General features: G+C 52.1%; 4 protein-coding genes across 4 annotated transcripts; 3 read left to right on the plus strand and 1 right to left on the minus strand.

Moving 5' to 3' along the window:
• Positions 1-89: 89 nt before the first annotated feature.
• On the plus strand, positions 90-2,051 carry IUM83_12556 (cysteine-tRNA ligase; the record flags this gene model as incomplete). Its single annotated transcript, XM_067937188.1, has 1 exon — positions 90-2,051. The coding sequence occupies one exon, from the start codon at positions 90-92 to the stop codon at positions 2,049-2,051; it is 1,962 nt and encodes a 653-aa protein (XP_067785206.1).
• A 438-nt stretch (positions 2,052-2,489) lies between these two features.
• On the minus strand, positions 2,490-2,942 carry IUM83_12557 (putative secreted RxLR effector peptide protein; the record flags this gene model as incomplete). The annotated part of the gene is made up of 1 exon (XM_067937189.1): positions 2,490-2,942. One exon carries the CDS (start codon positions 2,940-2,942, stop codon positions 2,490-2,492), a length of 453 nt encoding a protein of 150 aa, XP_067785181.1.
• A 427-nt stretch (positions 2,943-3,369) lies between these two features.
• Positions 3,370-4,572, plus strand: IUM83_12558 (Necrosis inducing protein NPP1 type; the record flags this gene model as incomplete). The annotated part of the gene is made up of 1 exon (XM_067937190.1): positions 3,370-4,572. One exon carries the CDS (start codon positions 3,370-3,372, stop codon positions 4,570-4,572), a length of 1,203 nt encoding a protein of 400 aa, XP_067785337.1.
• A 3,400-nt stretch (positions 4,573-7,972) lies between these two features.
• IUM83_12559 (putative secreted RxLR effector protein) lies at positions 7,973-8,407 on the plus strand (the record flags this gene model as incomplete). The annotated part of the gene is made up of 1 exon (XM_067937191.1): positions 7,973-8,407. One exon carries the CDS (start codon positions 7,973-7,975, stop codon positions 8,405-8,407), a length of 435 nt encoding a protein of 144 aa, XP_067785186.1.
• Between the last annotated feature and the right edge of the window lie 8,745 nt (positions 8,408-17,152).

A 17,152-nucleotide genomic window follows, 5' to 3' on the forward strand; every position in this document is an offset into this window, starting at 1 on the left:
TCCCTCTCCGCCGCGCGGGCCCCGCAGCGCACGCACGATGGCTCTCCACCTACGTGGACGCTTCCTGCTCCACCTCCCGAGACCTTAAGATGTTTAACGCGCTGACGGGCGCGTGCGAGCCGTTCCCGCGTGAGACCTCGGCCACCCCGAATGTGCTGAAATGGTACTCCTGCGGGCCCACAGTGTACGACAGAGCCCATTTAGGCCATGCCCGAGCCTACGTGAGCCAGGACATCCTCCGCCGCGTGGCGGAGCGCACAGGTGGCTACAAAGTGCAGCTGGTCATGGGCGTCACGGACGTCGACGACAAGATCATCCGCCGTGCGCACGAGCAGCGCGTGGGCTTTCAGGCGCTCGCGCGGCAGCAGGAGCAGCAGTTCTTCGAGGACATGGCCAGGCTCTACGTTCGCCCGCCAACGGCTATCACGCGGGTCAGCGAGCACCTGCCGGAGATCATCAAGTACGTGGAGCAGATCCAGCACAACGGCTTCGCCTACGAAGCTGTGGACGGGTCGGGAGTGTACTTCAGCACGCAGCAGCTGGGTGACAAGTACGGCAAGCTGGACCCGAGACGGCGGAGCCAGCAGGACGAGGAGGTGCTGGCCGCCGTGGAGCAGAGTGCTGTCGTGGAGGAGGAGGAGAGGGTGAAGAAGGACCCGAGGGACTTTGCACTGTGGAAGGCGACGAAGGAGGAGGGTGAGCCCGCGTGGGAGTCGCCCTGGGGCGCCGGACGACCTGGGTGGCACATCGAGTGCTCGGCCATGACGCACCATGTGCTGGGAGAGAAGCTGGATGTGCATACTGGCGGCGTGGACTTGAGGTTCCCGCACCATAACAACGAGATCGCGCAGTGCGAAGCGCATAATGATGGACACCAGCAGTGTGGCCATGGCGAGGAGTGGTGCAAGCACTTTGTGCACTTCGGACATTTGTACATTCGAGGCAGGAAGATGTCCAAGTCCCTCAAGAACTTCATCTCGGTGAGAGATTTCCTGGAGCAGGGGCATACGGCCGACCACTTTCGACTCTTTTGCCTGCAGTTCAAGTACCGCGCGAACTTGGTGTACTCCGAGGACCGGGTGCGTGATGCGGAGGCGGTGGCGGACAAGCTGAGGGGGTTCTTCCGTAGCGTTATGGCGTATGGCGGCGACCACGACGTGGCGAGCAGCAGTGTTAAATCTCTAGACATCAAGTCAAAACGCTGCGAACAGCCAGACTTAGATTTGCTAGACGCGCTCTTCACTACCCAAGCGCAAGTCGATGAGGCCTTGCTCGACGATTTGGACACGCCGCGTGCGCTATCGCTTGTTTTGAATGTGGTGTCTCGTGCAAACACGTACTTGTTGGCGCAACGAGGCGATACGGAAGCTCCCGACGAGGTGCTGATTTCGTTGACAAACTACGTACTGGAGGTGCTGGACCTGTTTGGTCTAGAAGGACTCCACGCTGAGTTCTCGGCTATGATGCGTCGTCGGTTTGCTGCTCCGGATGATGCACCGCAGCGGCAGGAGACTGGAAGCAAAGATCACGTCAGTAGGGACGAGCAAGAGGCGCTCCTGCGGTCTCTGTTGAAGTTCCGCGCTGCTGTACGAGAAGAAGCTCTGCGTGACCCGAAGCAGCCCGGCAATGCTCGCGTACTTGATCTCTGTGACACATTGCGGAATGAGGAGCTGCCTCCTCTCGGCATCCAGATTGAAGACCTTGCTCCAGGTCGCTCCGTGTTCAAGCTGCTCTCACCTGCAGAGCGTGAAGCGGCTAAAGCTGAAGCGGAAGAAGAGAAGAAGACAGCACAAGAAGCCGACGAGGCAGTGCAAGCCCTGAAGCTGAAGCAGCTCGAGTTCGAGGCGTTGATGCAGATCGCGCCGTCAGACTTCTTCAAAAAGTCACCTGAGTTCGCAGATCGTTTCGACACTTTCGATTCTGATGGTTTCCCGCTGTATGAAGCAGGCGAAGCGCTGACGAAGAGCCAGCGCAAGAAGCTTGCCAAGAAGCTCGCCAAGCACGAAAAGTCCTACACGAAGTACTGGGCTACCAAGAACGATGGGCAGTAGCAGCTGCATTGAAAAACAATATAAATGCGATGTCGATATGTCGATCCGCTCCCCATAGTGATCCATGCCCCGGGTAGTATCGCGTTTGGTTAGGGTGGGGCAAAATGTTCATATGGCGAAGACTGCACTGCACTGCACAACACAGCACTGCGCTGCATGAAGCAAGTACGCAAACTGAAATGCAGTTTGCTTTTGTCTCGGTAGCTTGCGCGTATTGGACCAAATTGAGCTCTGAAAATCGGGAACAAGTTTAATTAACGACTGAGGATATGCTTTTCGGTGTAGTGGAACCAACAACTGCATATTCGTTGTCAAGCTCAAATGGCCAACGCGTTCACTCGCGAGATTTCAATCTATCGGCCTGTACACGTAGTTAGAATGCAGTCAATGTGTGTATTGATTGAACATGTACTGTACCAGTATCTTATCTTGTAGATCTCACGTATAATTATTCCTCGCATGGATTAACGCAGTTATGGCCACGGTAACGAATGTCACGAGCACCGCGCCATAGACAAGCTTTAGGACCTTCTTGCCTCTCGGTGGGGGCCACACCTTTGGTTTCTTCTTGACTTCGTTTACGACCTCCTTCGTCACGCTCTGAATCTGCGCTTTGGAGAGTGCCCCAGCGTTGGCGCCGGACAACTTCGCGTTTATCTTGACCTTGAGGCTGTTGATGAGGTCGCTCGCAGACTCCCAGGGCATGCCTCTCTCTTCATCGCTGACGCTCTCCGTCTGTGTGTGGCTGCCCTTGAGATGGCGGATCTTGGCGCCATCGGGAACGGCGTCGCGGGTGACGACGTTAACCGAGTGGGCGCTTCCAGCGCTCGTGAAGCCGACAGCAAAGACAGCGACAAGCACGAGCACCAAGAACGCTGGCGTTAAACGCATTGCCAAGCCTCCTTGTGGTCGCGCGGGCAAGACAGAATTTGATTGTGCCGGGCAGCCCCCAACTCCGGCCCAGGAGATGCATTACTTGGATTTGCCGTTCGTGTGTACGGACCAAGCCGCTCATTTTCCTCCTTCAAGTCCAACGCACAGATGTAATACACCACGCAGTACATACATCACTGCCGCGAAGCTAGGCAGTCGCCTTCATATCGAGCAGGTTTACTCCCGTATGGAAGTGCTCTCCTTAATTCTGCAAAAAGGCAACTTGTCCAACAATGTAGCCATCCATCAAGTGGCTACATTCGTGTCCGCCACACCAAGTGTATCTTGAACCGCCGCGCCTCCAAGATCCCGCGTATCATTCGCCGTCTTCCGTCCAAGAAGCCACAGCCATTCATTCACCCGCCTCAACCATCCGTATCCGTCCATGCATCCCCCGCAGCGCTCGTCGTGCCTCGCCCTGCTGCTCCTGCTGGGCGCCATGGGCGTCAGAGTAGTCGCGGCGCAGACGCCGCCCGAGCTGGCGCCGCTGGACGACGTGTTGGCCGACCAGGCGGCCATCCCGAGCCCCTTCAGCCCCGAGGACGCACAGCAGCTCGTGGAGGTGGCCGCCACGCAGCTGGAGGACGGTTTCTTCGTGTCGGACGTGGACGACGAGCTGCAGCTGCTGGACGGGGAGGAGGCCATCATCGCCGCGGCGCCAGTGAGCCCGCCCGACACGTTCGAGCCCATGGACACGCGCAGCGACGAGGTGCAGGAGCTCGTGGGCCAGTTCATGCTGCAGTACCAGCATGAGGTGGGGCGCACGGCGCTCAAGGCGTCGGTGCTGCAGGTGCTCAAGGCCGAGAAGACGCAGCCCCGCGAGGAGGTGCAGGAGATCGAGATGGGCACGGCCAACGGGAACGACCTGCAGCTCGTGCAGACGGACGTGAGCGAGGTCATGCGCGTGTTCCTGCTCGTGGACTACGGCTTCCAGAGCAGCATGATGGACGCCAAGCGGCCCTACGTGTCCGTGCTCAAGCTCACGATGGACTGCGTGAACGCCAGCACCGAGCAGGAGGCGGACGTCGAGTGCGACCTGCTAGAGCACCTGGACCTGCCGAGGCACAAGGCCGAAGTGGGCAAGGCCGTGCAACGCACGATCGCAGAGGCCGCCCCCGCGTCCTTCTTGAAGAGCCACTCGCTCAACGTCAAGTACGACGCGGTGGAGCAGCAGGATATCGCCACAGACAACGAAGGCGACATTGAGACCATGACGTACGTGCGCTACCGCGTGCAGGCAGCGGACGGCAAGTTCAGCGACGACGACTGCATGGTGGTCGTACAGCAGGCCAGGGGCATCACCACGCTCATGTTCACGGACACGGTGTGCTTCGACAGCGCGACCAAGTCGGCGGTCATGGCGGCGTACGAGTACGCGTCCAACAACTTACCCGTGGGGGCGCTGATCTTTGCTGCAGTGTGTGGGGCGCTGGTGGCTGTTGTGGTGCTCATCCGCCACCGCCGCAAGAACCAGCGGTTCGGGTACTCGTACGTGCGCTCCAAGGCGCCGTCACACGTCCCGACGCAGGGCGCGGCGGCTACTGGAGTCAAGTATGTGGACGCCGACTCGCCAGCTATTGCGTGCTAGGGCTGAGTCATTCGATCTGCAGCTGGAGTTCTGGGTGCTGTATTGTAAATCTGTCGGTGGCGTGATTCATATCACGTTGCACGTGTGCTTGTATAGGATAACGGGTTTGTATTTCTTTTTCAATGCAACTGCTACTGCCCATTGTTCTTGGTCGCCCAGTACGCCGTGTAGGGTTTTCAGTGTTTGGCGAGCTTCTCGGCAAACTTCTTGCGCTGGCTTTTCGTGAGCGGTTCAAGAAGCCGAAACTCATATAATGAGTGTACAGTATACTACGTAGTACATGCCAATTCACATGATCGACAACATTCTTTCACAGTAAAAACGCGTTACCCCGTTCTGCATTTCCAACAAAAGTTAAAAGCCGTAAACACGAAATCGAAAATGGCGCTCACTGAGACTAATTTCTTTTAAATGAGACACGTTGAATATTTTCCGTTGGCGACCCAGGTAAAGAATTGCTCGGCGAATATAGCTTCCCAACGGAAGTAAATTGCTACACACTGGTAACTCCCTCTGTCCTGTTGCAGTGCATTGTCTACATGTATCAGAACACCAGAACCAACTCGAGAAACAAGGTTAGAGCTCGTTTGAGAAGATAACGTGGTCAAACTCGCTCTATAGTATATACCAGGTATTCACCTCGGTATCTCCGCAGCAGTGGCCCGACAGCTTGCCTGGTGACGGACCCTGTTGCCGATGGGTACACAGCACTATGCATAGTCAGTCAGACTGTCCGGGTCTGTGCTGGCTGATAATCTGCATTCGCTGCATTTGCTCCCAGTGACGGTTTGCGTCGGCCAGCAAAGATTCTGTCCGTTTGACTGAGAGGCAGCAAGATCTATCTCGAATGCAATTGTTAGTTGACGGGTCGCCCCGTATACTTCAACTTGAAGCCGTCTCGTAAGTCGTCCGTCCCGTAAGTCGTCCCGTAAGTCGTACCACAACAAATATAAATTACGTGCTCCGTAATAAATTACGAAACCTGTAATATACAGTATAACGCAGTGCATTACACATTTAGCCTACTACTGTAGTAGGCTTTATATCCTACTAGTAGGCGCGACGAAAAAATAGTTTTTGACATGGCGAGGCAGCGCTCGGGCTCCGTATTTAAAACATCGGCAAGCTAAGATAGCGCTACATGTCATAGTTTTGAGCTCTGTAGGTGCAGTCTAACATGGACTAACTGCTGGTCGGATTTCGCGAATGCGGTAAATCCAAGAAATACCTTGAAAAGATTGGGATAGTTTCCATAGTGCGAAAAGAAACCAGGCATCACTCCTACGACGTCGGATGGTAAGGCGATTCCTCAAGATGCGCGTCTAACATTGCTTGGTTGAATCCTAAATCCAATACTGGTCCCAGAATAAAGATTTGGGGAGGTTCTCACGCCATCAAATAGCAAGCTGATTAATTCGTTGTGAGAACGATCAGTAAATTCTGTTCGAAACTGCGGATATTGGTACAAGAGGAAGCAATGCGGTACCTCTAGGATGAATACGCAGCGGGACATTTCCAATGTTGGTCTGCCAATGATCTCGGGGTCGAGATTCTCGGCTATGGAACTGCAAGGACTTTGTCCAGCTGGTACTGGTACCGCAACGCAGTTATATCACACATTGCCTTCTACACTTGAACACTGTATAGGCCCGACTCGTTTTTTTTTTTTTGGAGGGGGGGGATGCCAAATTTCGTCCGTAATTTTGAACTAATTCCAGATACACGTCCGCCATGCGTATTTAACGGGAGAGCGCACTAATAAGTAACGTTAAATTACTGTCAGCTGTAGCCAGCACGGAACGCTTAGACCAGAGGGAAACTTAGAGTAAATTCGAATGTATGCCAGTGCGATTGTATTGACGTGCTGGTCCGTCACATTGCTACGAGTACATATAGCAGCGATATCATTGTATGGTATTGTATACAAGGTACATTTTGCATACATACTACAACAGGTGTACAGTAAAGGAGATATAACCTCTGCGAGACGGAGTAGTAGGGCGCTGAAGGAGCACCCTGCAACTGCGCACTCTCCTCTCCTGCCATGAATACGTCTTCACCGTTGTCGCAGTCAAAAGCATCGATGTAACCGTTGTCAAGCGCTTTGTCAGATTGTTGTCGTGCAGTTCTTAGAACGGTACCTTGATCTAGCGAAGGCTGCGAGCCATCTTACCGAAGACAATGTAGCAGTAATATAGCGGTGTTCATTCGATCTGTGTGCTTGTTATACGAGTTTTATCACAAGGTACGTTTGGTGCACACAGCCTTCTATTGTGGTGATAACCGTTCTCTACGGATTTTGGAATTAGTTCATAATCACCGACGTAATTTGGAATTTCCCCATTTTTGCCAAAATATTGCGCTAACGCCATATGCGCGACCCAAAAACCACGCCTTTAACACCAAATCAGGCTCGTATGCGCTGACAAAACAACAGGTACATAATATGTACCTACCGTACCACTACACTACTTTTTTTGTAGTAGGTACGTTAAAGTTCAAACTGGTCGCAGAAGGAAACCGTTTTACGAATACGTACCATGTACAGTATGCCACCTCCAATCAGAGCCGTCAAGATCATTCCCGCATAATCAAAGTGCATCTCGTTACGTACAGCAGCCCCATTTTATCCCAGGTAAACTACCTGCAATGGTCCATCACCAATAAATCACCGAGATTGATTTAGCTAGACGCACACGTGAGGTGTTATAAACCGATTGACGCGATCTCTTTCAGCATCCGTCGACATCTGGTTGTGAGGTCCAGTGGTGTACACTGTTTTGTGGTTTCAATTGGCATATATAAATTTGTATAAGTCCTGTACTACTAAAATTCGGCCAAAACAGAAGGAATTCATGCAGGCTTTGGTAAATAGCCACGCGCGCCAGCTGACCAGAGGTGTCCAACGAGTCACGTTTATGGTCCTGAAGTGTTTCCTGCTAGCGACTGGATCAAATTGGCCGAATCCGATGGCGGGGTCACCGTTTACCGCCTTCGGATTCCGTTCGTTCAAGACGTGTTCCCTGTTGCCAATGGCAACGGTGGTGGTGAGAGATTGACAGTGCGACAGGTGCTGCATCATGGGATGTGCCTAGGAATACCGGCTGGATAGGCAGTCCCTGGTTCTCGCAACAAAACAGTGTATAAACACTGCAGCTCTCGAGGTCCGACAGTAAGACCAGGATTTCCTATCCGATTGGCTTTCCTGGTGGAACATATTATGTTCATTGAAGAGCAGCGGCTCTCTTAGTAAGAGCCTTATCGAGCCATGTGTAAGGCTACTGTACATACTAATGCTGTGACGTTGTGGACGGATGCTCAGTCCAGCCCTTCGTATTCACGGGTCCTCATTCTAGAATTTCCTTCGTCTCCGAAGTCCATCCAGAAGCACAGCTCAACCATGCGGTTCACCGTTTTCCTTGCCCTAGTGATCGCCACCTTTTTCGCTTGCGTCACCCTCATCAGCGCCGAGAGCGCCGCTCTTCCCGAGCGCAACCTCCGTGCTCAGGCGGGCGTGGGCACTGGCGTCTCCAAGGTGTTCAAGGCTGACGACATCGCCGCCAAGTTCATTGAGACGATGAACGAGAAAAAGATTCTAGCCCAGGCTGCCAAGATGGCTGCCGGCGCTAAGGACGCCTCCAAGCTCACCACAAAGCAGACCGAAAAGCTCACCAAGATGGTTGCCGCCACTGTCAAGAAGAACCCCAGCAAGTGGGCCAAGCTCAGGAAGTACCTCCTCTACACGCTCGGTGTCACTGTCGGTGGTGCGATCATTTACAATGTCGGCAAGTCATTCGTGAAGACCGCTGCCCCCGCCACCAATGGCTCTGCGTAAGCAGCTACGGTGTTACCAGGAATCGCCTAAGTACTTTTTCGTCCGACCTTGGCTCGTTCTTTCTGTTGAAGCTCGTGTGACTGCTGCTGTATCAAGCGCATAAGTCACCTGATATTCGTTTTAGCTCTGTGTTCGAAGCTGAGTAGTCTGAAGTGTTGGGTCTTTATTTTTCGGTAATGAAATAATGCTCGAGGATTATACTTATCTGCGAATTAAGGAGGCTTTCATTTACAGGCGTGGTATTCGTGCGTATTTCTTGTTGACAAAGTTGATAACTCTGCCTGATGAAACGTGTTTAACCGACAGTGTTGTGCACACGACCGTGGAAAGTAGTAGTAAGTAGTAGATACGTTATTCAACACAAGTTAGTACTCCTCACTGCTAGTGCTGAGATAATTTTATACGGCCTCGGGTTGTAACAGAGAAATGATACTACCAAAGGTATTGTTGGATTAATTCTCTCAGCTAAGGCCGGTTCTTAAGGCCCTGCTCCAAGTGAAGAATGTGTTCCGAGCTGGGCAATTTCAAGCCTTTCAATTGGCTAACAGTTTTGGTACACTGTACCCATTTGGACCGGGATTGGAACGCCAACACGACGTGTGCCAGCCAGAGAATTTTTGTGCTAGCAATATGGATAGTGAAACTGCTGCAATATTGTTATTGCCTGCGCCGCTGCTGCTACCATCTCGGTTGCGGACCAGCGCAGCCTTCGTGGGATTTAACGCATACCTCAACATTAGCTCGACGACCTTCGAGCAAGCTTTGCACTGGTACAAGAAGCTGTGGTGCGACAAGGCTTCATGTCTTTCATCTACAGAGCAATCTACAGTGTAACCACTCGCCATCCCGCCCCCAACGCCAAGCACAAGCTAATCAAGGGTGTCGCCTTGACGATGATGTACTTAGCTCAGGGCGGCACGATGGGCGGTGGCCGTGGTGGTTGGCGGTGCACACTTGGACCAGCCACAGCACATGTGCCAGGCGTGACCAAGAATCTCAACTATTCACCAACGGGATCATGATCCTCTTTATAAAGTGCTGATTGGCTGATTAGAATACATCTGGAGGGTTCGGTATGACCCAGTGATCCGAGCCCAAGAGCGTGATCCACTTTCGGATCACGGATCACAAGTTGTGATTCACAACAGCCAACAGGCTAGCACAATGAAAGTGTCTCGGATTTTCGCGTGTGTTGCCGCGGTTGTGATAGCGAACGAATACAGGCGCCGAAAACGTGCGAAAGTTGTTAAGCGTGACCGCCTAGACTGGGAGCGTCATCGTGATCGATTGGTGCAGGAGGGGCAGTTCGAGCGATATTATACGATGGGAGTGGACGCGTTCGAGGAGATGGTGGAGGTGCGCTGGAGCGCGACAAGGTCAAGTCGCACAACCGGATAGGCATTGGACCGATAACCCCGGCGAACAAAGTGCAGATGACGATATCATGGTTGGCAGAAGATTCCTACCATTCAATTAGAGACCTAGCTGGGGTTAGTAAGTCTGAGTTTTATACTACTATTGTTGAAGTCATGGAAACTATTTGCTCCAGTTCTCTGTTTCGAATCACTGCCCCTGTGTATGACCAAGAATCCGTACGGAGTGCGGCGCCTGAGTTCTAGGACATCAGCAAAAATAACATTTTGACTGGCTGTGTAGGTTGTGTAGATGGATGGCTGTGTACAATTAAAGCTCCTACTAGCCGTGAAGTCCCCGATGTATAGGCATTCGTTTCGGGCCATTATCTTCGCCATGGAATCAACGTCTAAGCGATGTGTGATGCTGCATGCCGATTCACAGGTTACTGCGTCAATTCTCCCGGCAAAGTCGCAGATAGTGTTGCTTTTAAGAAGTGGAAGTTAAGCTTGGGTATAGCAAACCTACCTACTGGAGGTCCGTGACATCCATTCCTCTCGCAAGACGGTCATGGATCTGCATGTCGTGGGTCGCAAGTGCTTGTCGACGACGAGCAAGAACTCCGTCCACTGCAGCTAGTTTTTTTCACCAACACATCTCGCTCCATATTTTCTCGTTAAAGGCGAGCTACCGCTGTTTTCTGCTCGATCAACTCACTTTTGGTACTAGCAGATTCGGCTTCGACTGGCTTACTCACTGCTTACGTAAGATGTGCTATGGATCAATACTCCTCCTCCTATTTTCTTGAGTCTGACGCTTTCGAGTCACAACTTTTTTATTTGCCCCTTCCTCCGTCTCCTTGGATTCGTCATCTTCATTATCTTCGAAAATGCTAGTAGCGCAGAATTAACGCCCTCTAGCTTCAATTGATCGACTGTCCAACTGCTGTAGTCGTCCGACGAAGGGGGAGGCACGGGACGCTTGCTGCCTGGTTTCTGCTGGGCCGACCACCTGCTACTAATTCGTGCTTCGCTACCTCCATCGTGGAAGGTGCTGCGCCCGCTGCAAACACCACAGGAGCTGAGTTTGCTGTCGTGATCCGTTGGATCATGATCTCGTTAGGACTCCCTAAGTAGATCATGATCCAGTGTGATCCCGTTAGGAACCGGCCTAAGGCCGGTTCATATTTTCCCACTCCCAGCTCCCGGGAGAGTACACCTGGTCGATTAAACTTCGTCTTGGTATTCTCGGAGTATATTTTTCCAACATAGCGTCCTCTGCAACTACGACGAAGTAGCATGGGAGAAGTGTATCAGCAGGTAGAGCTTAACAGGGAGATTATACAGGAGAACGACTGGATGCATATTTGAAGCCCCCTTGGGAAGAAATGAAGAAATAATAGGGAATTTCTCACTCCCCACCAGAACCCGTCCCAAACTATTATAAGCCTACCTTGCCCAGAACTAGAGAGCGAGAAACCAAGAACCGGCTGGCGACGCAAGCATACAACAGGCCGACAACGCCACCACCGTTGCCATCCTGCCATGCAACGCATTGCCGGCAATGACGAAAACATCAAGGTTACATCGACTGCACGGTCAACAACAATCGCAAACTCAAGAGCCGCGACGTGACACCCAAGACAGTCGCGAACACCCTGGAGCTCCATGTGCTACTGTCCTGCCGACCGCACTCACTAACTGCGCCGAGCAGATTCTAGTCATCGCGGTGATAGGGCTCACGTCTTGGTACGAGCTGTTTGGCACTCCAACCTCCTTCAGTAGGAGAGTGCCTACTGGGTGTCTAGCTCAGGTTGCAAAACTTGAAGGAACAGAATACACCTAGATATTGCGGGTGTCATTGCCACTCAATAGTGATACATATCGCGTACGAGACTTTTCAGACTTCCTATTAATGCTAGGATGGCTGAATCCTAGCGCTGTGTCAGCGAGATAGGGGAAAAACTTGAGCTAAAATATTAATGTAGCATGCCCAATCAGTGTATAGCCCCGCAAGGAAGTTTGCCTGTGTACTTGTGTCTGGTAGTGTCTATTTCGCAAACCGGCCTTATCGGTACCGACTTCCTTTGTTTGTGTGGTGGGTTCCGGCCTTGAACACACGTAAGGGAAGCCGGCGCTTCCAGGTAAACTTTCTTCTATTGCTTCTCTCCTACGAAGTAGAATGTAAACTAACAGATCTTGCTACAATGTATCTCCTACAGCATTAGAAGGTTCCTCGTCCTCTAAACACCTATACCAGCTTGGCCTCACGTTCAGTGCGCCCCAGTGCTCGTGGACAAGGCTTGGTCCTATAGCCCGCCACTACACCGCCCCGTCAAGCCTTGGCCACATCTGGCTTGACTTGTGTCGTCGGGCCAAGACATAATGTTGCGCGAATGTTTTCCGAATGTAAATGTTGCCGTGATCATCACTCCGGTTAATCACTCTGCAACTTCAACTTGGTGCAAATCTTGATGCCCTTTCAAGGTACTTTGTCAGCCCTGTGTCTGCCGCACGGGACACATACGCTCGCAGCAAGACTGGGATATCCTTAAATAAGGATCGTACAGTCTCCCATGAGTCCTCGATCGGCTCCAGCCCTTTCCAAGCCACTAAAACCTCGTAGTCCTTTTTCCTTGGACACCAGCGGTGGTCCTTCAACTCAGATACAGCCAGGACAATTCCTTGGGATGCTACGTGTTCTCGAACTTCTTCTGTTACTTCGAAGTCCTTGTCTGCATAGTACTTCAATCCAGAACCATGCACATTCATCTCGGCTCCCGTAACCAGGTGTCTGACCGCAAAGGAATGCGTATCGGCTCTCATAATCTGGTAGGGGCCAACCCACGTGACTAGCAGTTTGTCCTGGTGCTTTTGGTCAACACGAGACCGCAGCACGTAGTCCCCCACACTAAAGTTGGCCTTTTTCGCACCTCGTTGGTCTTTCTTGTTGCGCTGAGTTTGCTGATCTCGTTCTTCGTCGACCGCCTTGTGCATAGTTTGGACACTAGCACGCAGTGCTTGCAGCTTTTGCTCTATCAATTCGGGCTGTTCAGTCAACTCCAACACCTCTCTCTGCTCCAAGTTGACGCAGAACTCGAGCGGGGATGGCAGTGGTAGTGCACAGAACAACTCTACAGGTGACTTGTTGCCTAATGAAGGTACAGGTGTGTGGTTGATGCTTGCTCCAAGTAGCGGAACAAACATTGTCCAGTCTCGGATGTCCTTTTTGTGCTCCAGACACAGCACTCGGAGAACTTGGATCACGTCACGGTTGACACGCTCAATGCTACCATTGATCCACGGGCTGTAGGCCACCGTGAATTTCTGCAGGCTCACATGTGAGCGACTTACAAACTTCCGCTAGTACCTCATTTTTAAAATGGGTACCTTGATCGCTGATTCAAATCGGCGGGATACCAAATTTTACATGCCAATCTAATATCGCAGCCACTGCAACCGCACTAGACGGCGTAGCACACGACACAAGTTCACAATAGTGTGTCGCATGATCCTTCAATACTAGTAGATACTTGCCGTCGACAAAATATTCACCTACTGTAAGAAAATCCCAATGCAGTGGTCTATTACGCTCATGACAGCGGAAAGTTTCACTCCACGGACGTTGTACCACCTTTCCACCTTTAACATGGTGGCACAGTAGACAGACAGCCAGGAATCTGTCCACCTTCCTGCGTAAATGATCCACATGAAAATGACGTTGAAAATGTTCCATCATAGCAGCGCGGCCGCGGTGAGCTTGCGCACCGCAATGAGCAATCACCATGAGTCTTTGAAGCAAGTTGTTGCATTGGCTCGGGATCCACAGTCTCTTGTTGTGGTACCAGCCCTGACCAGAATCACCTCTGACCAAGAATTTGCTAGCCGCCGTATGCACATATCGTTCCAGGGCTGAAACGATTTCATCCAGTGTAGGCCACGTGAAATCCGGGTCATCAAATGGTCGAATGGCCATCCTTTTAGCGGTGCTCGTCTCGGCAATGAGTGCGTAGCGCCCACACCGAGTCGACGGGGTCCTGTCTGTCTCCCCTCTTTGACGCTTGCCTCGGGCATTCGGGGTCCTATCTTCCTCCCCTCGCTGGCGCTTGCGCTCAGTACGCTGGGTCCTATCTTCCTCCCGACACCCCCGCTTGCGTAGCACCATTGCGTGCAGCGCAACAGTGTCACTGTGGTTTCCAGCCCACCTGGATATCATGTCAGCCCATATATTGCTCGATCCTTCAATATGCTCGATGTGGTACCGATATTTCATGAGCTTCACAGCCCACCTGAGTAACTTGTCTCTAGTATGCTTTTTCACTTCCTTGCCAGGCGCGAACACGTACATTAGGTTGCGATGATCGCAAAACAACCTGAATCCTTGTGGGCAAAGAAGCAAGTGACTCAGTTTATCACACTTACAAATAATCGGGTACGCTACTTTTTCAATCACGCTCCAGTTGCGTTTCGAATCAATAAATGTGCCGCTGACGCACACTAGTAGCTCATACTGTTGCTCTGCAACCGGCTTTTTGGCCTGCCACGATCGTACCTGTGTCACAATCAAACCATAACCGACGTCGGACGCGTCGGTGATGAGGCACATCACGGCGTCTGGCTCCGGGAATGCCAAGGTGGACGCGTTCTGCAGCTTGCCCTTGAGCTCATCAAACGCCTGTCGGCCACTGCCTCCCAAGTTTAGTGCAATGCCTGATGCTACTCGCTTCGTGCGTATCGTTGCAGTCGCGAGAGCTTCATCCAGTTTTTCTTGTAGTGGTTTTGTCACCCTGGCGAAGTCAATCACACTCTCGCACATCCAATTCGCTGCGCATAGAAATTGCTGTAGCTCGCCAGCGTTGGCCGGGTAGGGCAGCGTGGTGAGCGCCTTGATGCGTTCGGGTCATGACTCACACCTCTGCCCGAGATAATTTTCCAACACCACTTCACTTGCGGTTCGTACAGACTCGACTTAGCGACGCTCAACTCGACGTCAAAGAAATCTAAGAGCTCAAACAGTCTTTCTAGCTTCACCAAATAGGTCTGCACGTCCTTAGCGTATAGCATCAGATCGTCTATCCACACCAAGAGGTGCTTGTGCAACAGCTCCTGCAAGCACTTCTCCACAGTGGCCTGAAAGAATAGTGCGACGTCGCAGCACCCTGCGGTACACGTCTTGGTGTGTAGATCTTACGATCGGTCATGTACGACAAGATTTCCTGACACGCTTCATCCAGCGCAATTTGTCAGTACCCTTTAATAAAGTCAAACAACCCGAAAATTCATAGTCTTTAACCAGCTCGAAGTCAACCTGCGGATTTGGCATCACCCCACAATGCCTTCGACTTGGATGTTGACCGGCTTCTAGTCTGCGGTCTTGCGGTAGCCATCAGCGCTAGGCTTCCTCGCAGGTAAGACTGGGCAAGCCCACCTACTGCTAGGATTTTCGTAGATCCACCCAAGCTCTTCAAGTTGTTGGTTGAACTCCTCCATGAAGCGTCTGACCTCGGGAGGATACTTCCTTGCCTTGCACTTGTAGGGCTTCGCTCCTGGCGTCAGTCGGATTCGCATCGGTGGAACCCGTGCTGGAGGGTCCCTACCCAGCTTCGATCTGAACAGGTCAAAGCGCGTGGAGATTCTACGCAGTTCCTCCAGGTAGTCGGCAGCAAAACCTCGAACCCTTGCTTTTTTCACCAGTGCATTTACCAACTCCAACAGTTCATCACTTAGTTCTGCCCTTGGACTCACGTCCGGTTCATCAAATTCATCACTGTCCCCTTCATGACTCAGTGGAGCCAGCATCTCGAGCTCTCTGACCACGTCGATGCCTAAATCAGCCAGCATCTCCTTTCTCAGGAAGAACTCCTCTCGGTCACCCGGCACTATCAAGCATTGCACCGGCGAACTAATAGAGACAGGAACTGCAGCCGTCCTCAGCGTGACGTCTACATTCACTGCTCGCCTCACTTCCATCTCTCCACCCACCGTAATGCACGCGAGAGGCTACTCCAATTCCACACACTCAATATCCGGACACACATCTTTCAACTGTCGAAACACACGCTCACTCATGCTAGTCTGCGTCACTCCACTATCTGCACAAAGCGAGACAGCCAAAACTTCTTCCAGTAATACTGTACCCCCATCAGGCGGAAAGCACTCGCGAATCCTGCAACGTCTAGCTCTGTTTCCGTTGTTGGTATCCGAATTGCAGCCGAGCTTTGTATTCGGCACGGCGTGTGTCTCTGATCACCGCTTTATCAGCTTCGGTCGCTGGCGGACAGTTGATGTACTCATGTTCTCCTTCACAATGAAAGCACTTCCTAGGATGGGGCGGACGGGCGAATTTACTCTGGTCCCCGTTCTTCGGTGTAGCTCCAGCACTTATCTTGACCCCAGTGGCAACACCAACCGCCACCACAGGCATTTTGCCAAAACATTTTAACGATCCACCTTTCGCGAAGGCTTTGCCGAGCTTGGCTTCCTTGGCCTTCACTTTCTTCACGGCTCGGGTCTCCTTTTCCAGTTCCAACGCTAAGTTGCTTACAACTGAGTACAAATTGCGCGCAGCAAGCTTTGCTTCGCCGTTGCGGTACTCTAGTTCATTCTTCACCTTCTTCTTTAGTGGTCCTGGCAGGAACTCGACCAACCCCTTATTATCCTATCTTCACCAAGGAAAAGGTCACTCACACCATTGCGCTTAATGATCTCGTTAGCGATGTGAAAATAGGCCGTAACCCGAGCTTCCACATCAGAGATGGTTAGGTCGAGCTTCAATTCATCACTAAACAGGTCGTCCATGCCTGGTAGTTCCCTGATTTTGAAGCTGGCCGTGATCTCCGTGGTCTTCGCCATGAGAAACTCATCGTTCACATGCCCCAGGTCCACATTCCAACGCGTCTCACACATCGTCTCAAGCAGGTTCGTGTAGAAGGATCACGCACCGAACGCAAGACAGCCTTCACTTCTTCATTGGCAGCCTTGCACCTTGCCTCTATGACAGCCACGTACTCCTTTCGCAATTTCACCCACTCCAACAGCGCCTCCCGCGACACGTTGGTGATCAGTGGCGGATTCACGATGGCAAAGATGGGCTGGGGCACGCGAGGCACGGTCGTCATCCTGGCCGAAGCCACCGTACTCCCGTTTCCGGTTTGCTCGTCAGCATGACGAGCGTTCTGCGCTTCATTCGCTTGGGTCGAAGCCATTGTTCCTGGTTTCGTGTTCAGTCGCAACCTTTGCAACTAAAGATATCTTTGTAGTGGGTTCCGGTATTGAACACACGTAAGAGAAGCTGGCGCTTCCAGGTAAACCTCCCTCTATTGCGTCTCTCCTACGAAGTAGAATGTAAACTAACAGATCTTGCTACAATGTATCTCCTACAACATTAGAAGGT

This window comes from Phytophthora cinnamomi (assembly GCF_018691715.1).
Source record: "Phytophthora cinnamomi strain GKB4 chromosome Unknown Contig81, whole genome shotgun sequence".
NCBI classification, from domain to species: Eukaryota; Oomycota; class Peronosporomycetes; order Peronosporales; family Peronosporaceae; genus Phytophthora; species Phytophthora cinnamomi.